At 49.9% G+C, this 12,945-nt stretch overlaps 1 protein-coding gene across 6 annotated transcripts in view; it reads right to left on the bottom strand.

Moving 5' to 3' along the window:
* Positions 1-12,945, bottom strand: part of CCDC120 (coiled-coil domain containing 120) — a 37,194-nt gene that overhangs the window by 9,587 nt on the left and 14,662 nt on the right. For 4 of the 6 annotated variants that reach the window (XM_035141104.3, XM_060268662.2, XM_088658499.1 and 1 more), the window contains exons 1-3: positions 10,022-10,142; positions 1,840-1,985; positions 1,193-1,326 (exon numbers count right to left, since the gene is read on the bottom strand). In XM_035141104.3, the coding sequence (XP_034996995.2) occupies positions 1,193-1,326; positions 1,840-1,888 (183 nt within the window). In that variant the 5' untranslated portion in view covers positions 1,889-1,985; positions 10,022-10,142. Of the gene's footprint in view, positions 1-1,192; positions 1,327-1,839; positions 1,986-10,021; positions 10,143-12,945 lie in introns of those variants that run through there. The other 2 variants (XM_035141106.3, XM_035141105.3) reach the window with 1 other exon arrangement.

Here is a 12,945-nt window from a genome sequence, read left to right as displayed (position 1 = left end):
GCTCTGCCAAACATATGGCCAAATTCTGGTTCCCTGTACTTTCCCTGGGTTGCATCCCACATTAGTCATACTCCAGAGTAGACCCACTGAAATTGGTGGATGCGGCTAACTTAGGTCCATTCATTCCACTGGGCCTGCTCTGAATAGAACCTGCTTGGATACTCCTTGGTTCTACTAGTCTTCTCCTCTGGAGTAACAGAGAACAAGTCTGCCCCATCTTCTGTGTGACAGCTCTCCAGATGTTTGAAGACGGCTGCTGAGTCTCGCCTTCATCTCCTCTTCTCCAGGCTAAAAGCGCCCATCTGTTTTTCAACCATTCCTCAAACCACTTGAGTTTCTACAGCCCCTGATCCATCTGTCTGCCCTGCTCGAGTTGCGCTCCAGTTTGCCAAATGCTGTTTTGAAAATGTGGCGCCCAGTGGCCTGACCAGCACAGCCTGGAAGTATTACTTCTCAAAGAGGCCTTCCCCCTGTATGTTCCTCTTCATGCTTAGAATTCTGACCTATTCTATGTCTAACAAAGCACAGAGCAGGGCCTACTTGGGGGTGGCATCTGCCGGCATTTTCTTACAAGTGGAGGAGGACAGCCAGCCCATTACCCAAACTCTTTCCAATGTCAGCTTTTAACTAGAGCAGCACTGAAATCTTGAGGAGACATTTTTTCCCAGAGAAAAATTCAAGGTTTTCCTTTTTTCTTAGAAAAAGGAGGCCGCTTGGCAGAATTTTCTTCAAACACCCTTCACTTTTTTTATTGACTGTGTTTGTGTTGGCCACCCCCCTTTTTAAATAATAAACTGTTTTTATTATTTTTAATAATAAATTAATAAACTGTGCTCCTGCCACTGCTAAGGGTGACCTCCTTCCCCAAGACACCACTGGATTGCTGTTCGTCTCCTGGGTTCCCCTGCCCCAATTTCTCTACCCACAAACAGGGAGGAGAATTTCAAGAGGTCTCTACTTTTACTTCTCCTCGGCTTTCACCCTCCGCTCCCCAGCAAACATGGACCAGGAATTTGCCCCACTGAAACGGAGATTCTCGAGAATCTGCCGTCTGGCGGAACACAGGCTGCTTTCTACATCCAGGGACAATTTCAACTTTCCATGCCGCCATAACTTTCTTGGCTAGTCCTGGAGGCAGCGCCAGCCCCTCACCCGCCCACATCAAGCCGTGCTCCTGCCAACGGGTACTCACAGCCTCCTGAAGGCAAATGCGGCGCAGTTCCTTAAGGCGCAGACTGAGCACTTGCTGGAGCGACCGCTGCTTCTCCAGCAGTTCTTGCACCCGCTCCAGCCGGATCCGCGGACAGAGGTCCCGCTGCAAAGCCTCTGCGGAGGAAAGAACGGGGGGGGGGTCATTTTCCAGCCTGAGGGCTGCAGCCCCTTGTGGGCAATGTCCTGAGGGCCACATGCCAGGGGTGGGTGGGGCCAGAGGCAAAAGCTAGCAGAGCAACAAACTCAACTTTCATCTCTGTATGGTAGGCTAGTTTCTACACCCACACGCATACACTAAACACACCCTCCCTGTTTGTCAAGAGTCAGGATCAGAGTTCAAGGAGACACACTTGGGGTGCAAAGCAGCGTGAGGGGTGAGGCCTGGGGATGTGGCTGAGAGAGAGTTTCAAGGGGTATGGAGGGCAACATTGAACCCCCAGGTCCATGCTTCCCCACACCTGAATAAAAGGGTCAGCAAAGGTTTGAAATCAATGGAAAGTCCCATATTTAACTCTCACAGGGTGCAGAAATGGGAGGATGAGGTGATCAGCCAGGCAGGGAGGAATAATATTTTTTAAAAAATAAAATAAAAATTGGGGGGGGGCAGATGTATCAGTAGGACAGTACCTGAAGAGCTGTAGCTGGATGAGTTGATGAGTTGCCCCTTCACCTCCATGTCTGGTAGATTGGCTTGTCTCCTGCTTCTGAGGGAGGGGAATCACTTTGATCCGAGACCCATCTGGAACTCCCGGATGGGGGGTCTCAGCTGGTTACTGCCATAGGGAGACAAGAAGAGAGTAAGAAGCGGGTGTGATTCTGCAGAGGCAAGCAGCTGAGTCATCTGTGGAGGGCATGATGCTACAGGAGAGGAGAGAGAGAGAGGAAAGAGAAAGAGAGAGAGAGAGGATCTGCCTGAAGTCAGTGGAAGAAGAAGAAGAAGAAGAAGAAGAAGAAGAAGAAGAAGAAGAAGAAGAAGAAGAAGAAGAAGAAGAAGAAGAAGAAGAAGAAGAAGAAGAAGAAGTTTGGATTTGATATCCCGCTTTATCACTACCCTAAGGAGTCTCAAAACGGCTAACAATCTCCTTTCCCTTCCTCCCCCTCAACAAACACTCTGTGAGGTGGGTGGGGCTGAGAGACTTCAGAGAAGTGTGACTAGCCCAAGGTCACCCAGCAGCTGTATGTGGAGGAGTGGAGACGCGAACCCGGTTCCCCAGATTACAAGTCTACCGCTCTTAACCACTACACCACACTGGCTCTCGTGGAAGGCAGGCCACACCACAAGGGAAAAGCAAGAGGGTAGAGAAGCATCCCAGACTACGTAGAACTGACTTCCTGAGGAGCGTGGGCAGAGTGCACATCTATTCAGGGTTGGGGAAGCTGGGCACAGAGGAGGTTCAGGAGAGCCACTCTCCCCCAAGAGAGGATTTTGTCTCCATAGGAATGCTCTGCCTCCCTCAGCTGCGACTCCACAGGTAGCCCTTGAATGGGGCTGACATTTCCGGGTTCTTCCATGGCACACAGCCAATGGTCAGAGCAGGGTTGGGTACGTTATTGTGCCCCCCATCTCTGCCATGGGGCACAGCAGGGCTTATATGGTATTGGAAAGGGAGGCAGAGCAAGGTAGGCTGAAGCATCCCAAGGATGGTATTTCAATTCAAAGTGTTGGTGTTGACCTTTAAAGCCCTAAATGGCCTCGGTCCAGTATACCTGAAGGAGCGTCTCCACCTCCATCGTTCTGCCCAGACACTGAGGTCCAGCCCCAAGGGCCTTCTGGCGGTTCCCTCGCTGCAAGAAGTGAGGTTACAGGGAACCAGGCAGAGGGCCTTCTCGGTGGTGGCGCCTGCCCTGTGGAACGCCCTCCCAACAGATTTCAAAGAGGAAAACAACTACCAGACTTTTAGAAGACATCTGAAGGCAGCCCTGTTCAGAGAGGCTTTTAATGTTTAATAGATTATTGTGTTTTATTTTTCTGTTGGAAGCCGCCCAGAGTGGCTGGGGAAACCCAGCCAGATGGGCGGGGTATAAATAATATATTATTATTATTATTATTATTATTATTATTATTATTATTATTATTATTATTTTGCCCAAGCATTGCTAGCCCCACAAGCGTGTTGGAATCAAGGCTGCACTAAAGAAGGAAAGTGGGGGTGTTTCCTTATTGATCTCCCCAGGTCTTTCTTCAGGCACTCTTCCATGTACCTGAATTGCAAGCCATGACTGCAGCCACCTGATGGGCAGGTCCCAGAAGGAGACTATGATTGGCTGTGGGATCCCATCCCTTTTCTTCCATCAAGTCTGGGGTTACCTGTGGCCCTCCATATGTTTTTGGACTACAATTCCCATCATCCCTGACAACTGGCCATGCTGGCATGAGAAGTGGGGGGGGGATTCTTGCAGAAGAGACTCCTCTCTCAGCGGATGCTCGGCTTCAACAGGTCACTCAACCTACTACTTCATGGTGACTAGTGGCTCCAGCAAGTACAGACAGAACCACCTCAACCTGACCATTCCTGGACCACATTCTGGGGCTTGTTGGAACCATAACCCAGCAGCCAGGGATGATGGGAGTTGTAGTACAACAGCGTCTGGATGACCAAAGGCTCCCTTCCCGTCCCTGTTCAGGGGCAGTATTTTGACCAGCTCTGAGTTTCTGAGGTTAAGCCCGTAATTGTGGGGGTATCATGGATTAGGAACAAACATTAGGCTCTGCCAGGGTCAGACCACCTAGTCCAGCAGTCTGCGGCCAGATAAATAGTCCAGGAAACCATGCGAGAATAAACGCCGCCGCCGCCATCTTGCTTGCCCCTCGGCATCTAATAATCACAGGCCTATTGCCTCTTGAATAGGGACACTGCATTTAGCAATTACATTTCCCTGCTGTAGCTTCATTCTAATTGGCTAGACAAGCTTTTAAAAGCTATGGTTTGCCTGTCTCCTGCATGCCCCCGCAATAGTGCTCTCCATTTAAAGAAGCGTTTTATACGTCTTACGTTGATTGGTATAATTCAGGGTTTCCTTGACAGAGAACAAGCCCCAGTTATTATAGAGGGAGAGAAACCTGAACCTCTCCCTCATACCTGAGGCTGGCTCAAAGCCAGTGAGCTCCGGATGGAGGTAAAAGCTGAAGTGCCCAGACCCCCAGCTCTCCTTCCCCTCCCCTCCCCTCCGCCCTGCTCGCCAGTCAACTCATATGTCCACAGGCATCCACGGTGGGAAGTCTGGGGGCAGCGAGACAGCTGGCCAGCTCTCCACATTTCTGGGCCCAGGCCAAAGCCCACAGCTGCTTCCCTGCGAGACCAGATCAAGGCCGAGCCCAGCTGGGAGTCCAGAGAACAGCCCGGAAGCCTCCCCAGGTTACGTAAGTAATCCCAGTCGCAGCAGAGACCAGAACTGCTCTCGGAATGAATCACACCGAGAACGACATTCGCATCAGGTACAACGGCTGAGGAAAGCATTCTCCGCCTGCCCTGTGGAGCGTAGATGCACCTTGTGCCAAAGCAAAATAAAAAAATTCTTTCAGTAGCACCTTAAAGGCCAACTAAGTTTTTACTTTGGTATGAGCTTTCGTGTGCATGCACACTTCTTCAGATACACTTGAAACAGAAGTGTCAGACCCGTATATATATATACAGAGGGTGGTGGGGGTGGGTGGGAATGGGTGATGGGCTGATGGGAGTGGTAAACCTGTAGATGACTGTTAACGACTGCTGATGACTGCAATTAGTCGTGGGGGAAAAAAACAAGGGCTGAGGCGCTAAAGAAAGCTTGATCATGCATAATGAGATAAGAATCCAATGTCTTTATTCATCCCAGGTGGCTCCATGGTTTTAAGCTTGGTAATGAGTTCCAATTCAGCAACTTCTCTTTCCAGTCTGAGTCTCAGCCCTTGTTTTTTCCCCCCAGGACTAATTGCAGTCATCAGCAGTCGTTAACAGCCATCTACAGGTTTACCACTCCCATCAGCCCATCACCCATTCCCACCCACCCCCACCACCCTCTCTATATACATAAGGGTCTGACTCTTCTGTTTCAAGTGTATCTGAAGAAGTGTGCATGCACACGAAAGCTCATACCAAAATAAAAACTTAGTTGGTCATTAAGGTGCTACTGAAAGAATTTTTTTATTTTGCTTCGACTCAGACCAACACGGTGCCAAAGATTCTTCTTCCTTCTCCCACAACCCCACAACCCCTAATGCGTTCATCACTTCCCCCACCCCCAATTCTCCTTCTCTCTCATACACACACAGCAAGCATTGCCAAATGTGAATCACAGAGCCAAAATTCACACGCACTTCTATGCCTCAACGAGAAGATCGGTCGTGTTGCACGCCAGCGTGACAAACGTGGGAAAGGGAAGGGGACGGGTGGCATAGATCGGAGGCTCTGCCAATCTCTCCTCTCCCCTTTCCCTGCCCTAGGCCCTTGGAACTACCGCAGTCAATTCCTTTGCTATGACTGTTTAGTGTCAACACCTTTCTCCCTACCCCTCCCAGCCAACTGCTGCCGGCTCCCTGTTCCCAGGGAGTGGATGAGGGAGGGATCTGCTGTGAGACGGGGCGGAAGAAGGCAGAGCTGTTGCATCTACCCTGTGGTAAAAAACAACAGCCACAAGCAAACCTGAGCCAAGGAAACCCAAACTGAGTGCTGACAGCACACCAGCTCCCCACATATTCTATTACTTTGCAGAACATTTTCTCCTGAAATAAAATGTCCGGGGGGGGGGGTCGTTGCTGAGGGTCCAAGGTAACAGCCTGGTGTATAGAATCATAGAATCATAGAGTTGGAAGAGACCACAAGGGCCATCCAGTCCAACCCCCTGCTGAGCAGGAAACACCATCAAAGCATTCTTGACATATGCCTGTCAAGCCTCTGCTTAAAGACCTCCAAAGAAGGCGACTCCACCACACTCCTTGGTAGCAAATTCCACTGCCGAACAGCTCTTACTGTCAGGAAGTTCTTCCTAATGTTTAGGTGGAATCTTCTTTCTTGTAGTTTGAATCCATTGCTCCGTGTCCGCTTCTCTGGAGCAGCACAAAACAACCTTTCTCCCTCCTCTATATGACATCCTTTTATATATTTGAACATGGCTATCATATCACCCCTTAACCTTCTCTTCTCCAGGCTAAACATGCCCAGCTCCCTAAGCCGTTCCTCATAAGGCATCGTTTCCAGGCCTTTGACCATTTTCGTTGCCCTCTTCTGGACACGTTCCAGCTTGTCGGTATCCTTCTTGAACTGTGGTGCCCAGAACTGGACGATTCAGAGTGTAGATTCAGAGTTTTGTGGTGCTTTGAGAAAGAGCACATTAGCAGACCCCCCCCCTTACCTGAGAGTCCCTCCACCCACAAAGCTGTCTATCCTGCAGCAGAGGGCGTCGGAACTCAGGGGCAGAGCAGACACACTTTGCCTGCAAATGGTCCCCGGTTCAAACCCTGGCATCTCTGGGGAGGGCTGAGAAAGACTCAAATCGCTAGAGAGTCGCTACCCATCATTATCAAGAATACTGAGTCACATGGACCGATCAATGTGGCTCAGTTATGAGGCGGCTTCCAATGCCTCTGTGAAAACACACTTTTTTTGCTCTGCTCAAGACTCTTGACTTTCTCATGTGCGGCTGGAATGGGGGCATTTGGGACCCAGGTGGCGCTGTGGTTAAACCACTGAGCCTAGGGCTTGCTGATCAGAAAGTCGGCGGTTCGAATCCCTGTGACGGGGTGAGCTCCCGTTGCTTGGTCCCAGCTCCTGCCAAACTAGCAGTTCGAAAGCATGTCAAAATGCAAGTAGATAAATAGGAACTGCTACAGCAGGAAGGTAAACAGTGTTTCCATGTGCTGCTCTGGTTTGCCAGAAGCGGCTTTGTCATGCTGGCCACATGACCTGGAAGCTATACGCCGGCTCCCTCGGCCAATAATGCGAGATGAGCGCGCAACCCCAGAGTCGGTCATGAGTCACGACTGGACCTAATGGTCAGGGGTCCCTTTACCTTTACCTTACCAGCCTGTGGTCTAAGCTCCAGGCCCTCTGCACGCATGATGCAGGGGCATAGAATAATCAGTCTTGAACTATGCTGTGCTAAAGGGGGCACAGGGTTGGAATTGATGCTTTTGAATTATGGTGCTGGGGGAGACTCTTGAGCGTCCCATGGTCTGCTAGAAGATCAAACCTATCCATTCTTAAGGAAATCAGCCCTAGGTGCTCACTGGAAGGACAGATCGTGAAGCTGAGGCTCCAATACTTTGGCTACCTCATGAGAAGAGAAGACTCCCTGGAAAAGACCCTGATGTTGGGGAAGATGGAGGGCACGAAAGAGGATGAGATGGTTGCACAGTCTTCTTGAAGCTACCAACATGAGTCTGACCAAACTGCGGGAGGCAGTGGAAGACAGGAGTGCCTGGGGTCACAAAGAGTCGGACACAACTAAACAACATTTTCTCCCCCATCCAATTCATCCTTGTTTATGGTCCCGTAAAAGTTGCTATCATTCCTGTTTTACATATGGGGGAAACGGATAAAGCCAAAGGGGGGTGGGGCGGCCTGAACCCAGGCCTGGAGGGTTCTGAAACTCTTACCACTGGCTTATTCTCAAAACAAAAGAACAATTCAAGGTTGAGACCAGGAGAACAGTAGCTGGGGGGTAAATTCCAGGTAGTTTTGAGGAGGACGGGGAAAGAGAAAGAGAAAGAGAGGGGGGAGGGAGGGAGAGAACCCAGCATTTTATGAGCTGGGATTGTGATGCATGGCCAGAGTTCAGCAGGTGGAGCCCTTCCCTGGAAATCCTTGCAACACCTGGTCACGTCATCCTGGCTGGCTGCCTGAGGCAAAGGTTCACCTAATCCCCAGACAAGAGTCAAAATGGGCAGGCCAAAAGTATCTTCCAGAGTCAGCAAGGTAGCAATTTCCTGCAACCCCTCCACCCTAGATCTTGCCTCCAAAAGCATTAATTTCCACCACGGAATCATCTCCCAGAGCAAAATATACCATCTAGGAATCCTGGCTTCCAGTCACAGCTTTGTTTGAGCCAGGGCTCAGCCCCAGGACTTTTTTTTCTTCAATACCTGGGCCTGAACACACAAAGCAGACAGCAGACAGGGCGCCCTCTGAGCATGGGTGCCACAATCCGCATCACCGCCACAATCAGGCTCCACCACACATTACAGAGAAAGAGGATTTCGAGCTAAAGCAGGAGATTTCTAAGCAGCCTTTGGTCCTAGTAACGCTATGGCCAGAAATGAAGCACTATTTCAAATTTTTCCTCTATATTCCACAGCCCTCCTTACTCTAGCCAGCTTAACTGTTCGCTCAAGGCCCCCCTGCAAGCTTCATGGCTGAGGGAGAACTTGAACCCGGGTCTCTCCAGTCTTAGCCTGAGATTCTAGCCACTTACACCACAGTGTTTCTCATGTGGCATGAAGACCAAATCATGCAAGAAATCATGTACAGTAATTTGTCTCTCTTCACTGGGTCATATTGGGTTGGCAATGAACCTGGGGTTCAAGTCCCTGTTTAAGCCAATAACTCATTCAGTGGGTCTGGAACAAACCGGGATCTCTCTTACCCTCAGTTTTCCTCACCTGTGCAATGGGATGGCTAGTGTCCTCCCTCAGAATCGTACAGAAGCACAGCAGTTATCCCTGGCATTTATGTAGTGGTTTTGCATGCTCAAAAACCCTTGTGATATTTACAGCAACTTTGTAAAGTAGGTGGACGTCATTATTACTCACAGATAGCTCAGTTGGTAGAGCAAGAGACTCTTAATCTCAGGGTTGCTTTGCGTTGAAAGTGAAAGATGCCTGCATTGCGGGGGGGTTGGACTAAATGATCCTCGCAGTCCCTTCCAACTCTACAATTCTATTATTCTATCTCTATACTGCAGAAGACGGGTGGGGGCTGAAGCTGGGAGAGAGCTGCTTGCCACCTGGTGAGTTGATGGCACAGGCATGCATGATTCAAACCCAGGACTTTGATTCATAGTTAGTCTCTTACAGCCACAAAGCCATGCCAAGTCTATACATAAAATTAATGTACAACAAAGTAATTAGTGTTTGGAACTTGTTTTACATAATAATCCCATCTGCCTGGGTTTCTCTTCCACACCTATAAAAGACACACGTCTACTCGTAACTCTGCCCCATTGAGTTCAGTGGGACTTCACTGGGGGGAACAATGTACACAGGACTGAAGCATCGCCTTCCTCCAAGTTTTCCTGCTGCGTTTTCTAAGGACAGAAAGGTGCGGCCAATTCCTTTCAAAGCCAAATACTTTTGAGGTTCGAGGAAGGACCCTCTCGCCCCGTGCTCAGCTCAGAGCAAATCTGAGCACGCTCTTTCTCCTCCGGCGCCGACCCCTCTCTATCCGCTCTCCCACCTGGAAGCGGCACCTTCGTGGGAAAAACCCGCAGCTTCTCCAAAGTTCCCAAGGCGCCCCCCCCCCGTGCCGCTTCGCCTGGGGGTCAGTTTGGATCAGGCTCCGGGGGCCAGCCTCGTGCGAGAACCCCCCCCCCAATTTAGGCTCCCCCTGCGCCGCCAACCCCGGCCGGAGCGAACAACACCCCCGCCCGGCGGCTTGCAGATCAGGAAACAAAGCCGAAAAAGGAAAAAGTGGGGGCTTTAACCAGGAGCTTCCATCCCGAGAGAAGTCGGGGGGGTTGGGTTCCCTACCCCCCGGAAGCGGCTGGGATCGCCCTCCTGCCCCGTCGCTCCCCCCCAAAAAAAACTTCTGCAAACTTGCCCGAACTTTGGGCGACTCTAACTGGCCGCCTCCCCCGCGACGCGCGCCCCCGCCTTACCGAAGCGCGCCCTCCTCACCTCGCTCCTTCCTTGGCTGATCGGGGGCGAATTGGGGAGGAGACCGGCTCCCCAAAACGGACCAACGGCGGCGGCAGCGCTGGCCGAACCCGAACTGCCTGCGGAGAAGAAGAAGGCGCCGCCAAAGGCAGCCGGGGGGGAGGGGCCACACCTGTTAACCCTCGCCTTGCCGCGGGCTAGCCAAGCGCAGAGGCGGGCAGGCGAGTGGGGGAGGGGATTTGGGAAAGGGGGAGGGGAGGGGTCGGCAGATCCTTTAGGTGGGGAAGCACTTCTTCTTTCACCCCAGATGGGCATGGGTGGGCGGGTGGGCTGCCGATCACCTAGTGGGCAAAAAGGACGCTCTTCACGTGCTCAGAAGCACCCTTGAAGGACAACTTGCCAACCGCAACTAAGGCTCCTCTCCCCAGCCAGGAGGGGGCAGCAGAGGGGCCATCACCTCCACAGGGAATGGGGACGGGGGATGGGACATGCTCAATAATCTGGGGGGGGGGCGGGTAGTGGACATGGTGTCCGCCAGATGTTGATGGACTACAACTCCCATCATTCCTGACCACTGCCCATCCTGGCAGTTGTTGACGGGAGTTGTAGTCCAACAGCTGAAAGGAACTAGCATTAATAAATGCAAAAGCTAAGTAATAACCCTCTTCCCCAAACCCTTAAGCGCACACACAGCACGCCCACTGCCCAACCCTAGCCATTGTTTATCTCACACTGCGTAAAATACGAGTTCACAGATCAGTTCTGACTCAGGACTGATTTAATGTCTGTATTCAGAGATGCTCCTGCAACAATCGCATTGAGGAATAATTCCTGGAGGGGGGAAAGTTCCTGATTTCATCAGCTTACACCTCCAAATGAGGTGCTACCCATTTGGATTCAAGGAGGAAACTTGGGAGGTGAGAGCCCTTTAACTGTTTTGCAGGATGAACCAACAGGTAGAATTCTGGACTGGACCATTTCAGACCAGAGGTGGGGGGATGCACTGTTCACTGTTCTCCCAGATAAAATAAAAAAAAATTCCTTCAGTAGCACCTTAAAGACCAACTAAGAAGTGTGCATGCACACGAAAGCTCATACCAAAATAAAAACTTAGTTGGTCTTTAAGGTGCTACTGAAGGATTTTTTTTTTATTTTGCTTCGACTCAGACCAACACGGCTACCTACCTGTAACTGTTCTCCCAGATGAATAAGAAGCTTTAAAGTTGCCAACAAAACAGGGAAATACTGAGGTTTGCTGTATGCATGGAGTTGTGTATTGCTGTTTTTAACACGGGAAAGTGCTGAAAAACAGGGGGGAGGTGCACCCACACCCCACATTGCAGTCTGAAGAATTCCAGTCCAGAATTTTACCACTTGGTTCTGGTTCTGGGTAGGCCTGGTCTACTCGTGGGCAAGAACGGAGGTGGCAATGGAATGGGCTGCACCATTTCTGAAGGCCAGAATGTTGTGTTAGAATGGTGCCGTTGCATTTATTTAAAATCCTGCAGAAATAATGGCATCAAATAAGGGTAGAAAGTGAGGAGGAATTAAAGAACCTCTTAATGAGAATGAAAGAGAGAGCGCAAAATATGGTCTGAAGCTCAACATAAAAAAACTAAGATCATGGCAAAAAACTAAGAAGGGGATGAAATGGAGGCAGTGAGAAATTTTCCTTTCTTGGGCTCCTTGATCACTGCAAATGGTGACAGAAGTCACAAAATTAAAAGATGCCTGCTTCTTGGGAGAAAAGCAATGACAAACCTAGACAGCATCTTAAAAAGCAAAGGTCCGTATAGTTAAAGCTATGGTTTTCCCAGTCGTGATGTATGGAAGTGAGAGCTGGACCATAAAGAAGGCTGATCGGCGAAGAATTGATGCTTTTGAATTATGGTGCTGGAGGAGACTCTTGAGAGTCCCATGGACTGCAAGAAGATCAAACCTATCCAATCTGAAGGAAATCAGCCCTGAGTGCTCACTGGAAGGACAGATCCTGAAGCTGAGGCTCCAATACTTTGGCCACCTCATGAGAAGAGAAGACTCCCTGGAAAAGACCCTGATGTTGGGAAAGATGGAGGGCACAAGGAGAAGGGGACGACAGAGGACGAGATGGTTGGACAGTGTTCTCGAAGCTACGAACATGAGTTTGACCAAACTGCAGGAGGCAGTGCAAGACAGGAGTGCCTGGCATGCTCTGGTCCATGGGGTCACGAAGAGTCGGACACAACTAAACAACTAAACAACAACAAGGGCAGAGGTTCCAGCCTAGCTTTCTCCCTGTTGTGCTACTTGCTTGCAGGGTAGATTCATTTGTATACCCAGAGAATTATGCTGAAAATGCCACCCTCACAGAAATGCAATCAAATATACCTATTTATCAACTTTGCATCCTGCCTCTCCTCCAAGCAGTTCATGAGTCCTGCCTCCCCCCCTCCCCAGCTTCCTTTTTATCCTCACAACACCCCTGTAAGCTAGGTTAGGCTGCCTGGGACTCTACCACTTCTTTCTGCTGCATGCGGGGGCCAGGCCACTTACACAGATTTTAAAATGATACCAGCATATAGGAAAGGAATGTAGGAATCTGCCTTATACCAAATCAGACCATTGGCAACAGCCCCCCACCCCCGATTTCCGAGACAGGGGTCTTTCCCAGCCATATATGGCAATGGTAGAATTTGAACTTGGTGCCTTGAGATAAAAGCCCTCCCTTCACCTTAGGCCAAGCACCAATGGACTATAAATCAGTGGGTAACATAACAATCATTAATAATAATTTTATTAATACTTAATAAAATAATTTTAAAATTTTAAATAATTTTAAATTAATTTTATTAATACCCCGCCCACCTGGCTGGGTTTCCCCAGCTACTGTGGGCGTCTTCTAGCACCTGTAAAAACATAATAAAACGTCAAACGTGTTAACAGGCTTGTGAGATATGCACATAAAC

This window comes from Zootoca vivipara, chromosome 15 (genome assembly GCF_965207765.1).
Source record: "Zootoca vivipara chromosome 15, rZooViv2.hap1.1, whole genome shotgun sequence".
Taxonomy (NCBI): Eukaryota; Metazoa; Chordata; class Lepidosauria; order Squamata; family Lacertidae; genus Zootoca; species Zootoca vivipara.
Note: the sequence above shows the minus strand (reverse complement) of the source record. Positions and strands in the feature narration are given on the sequence as shown.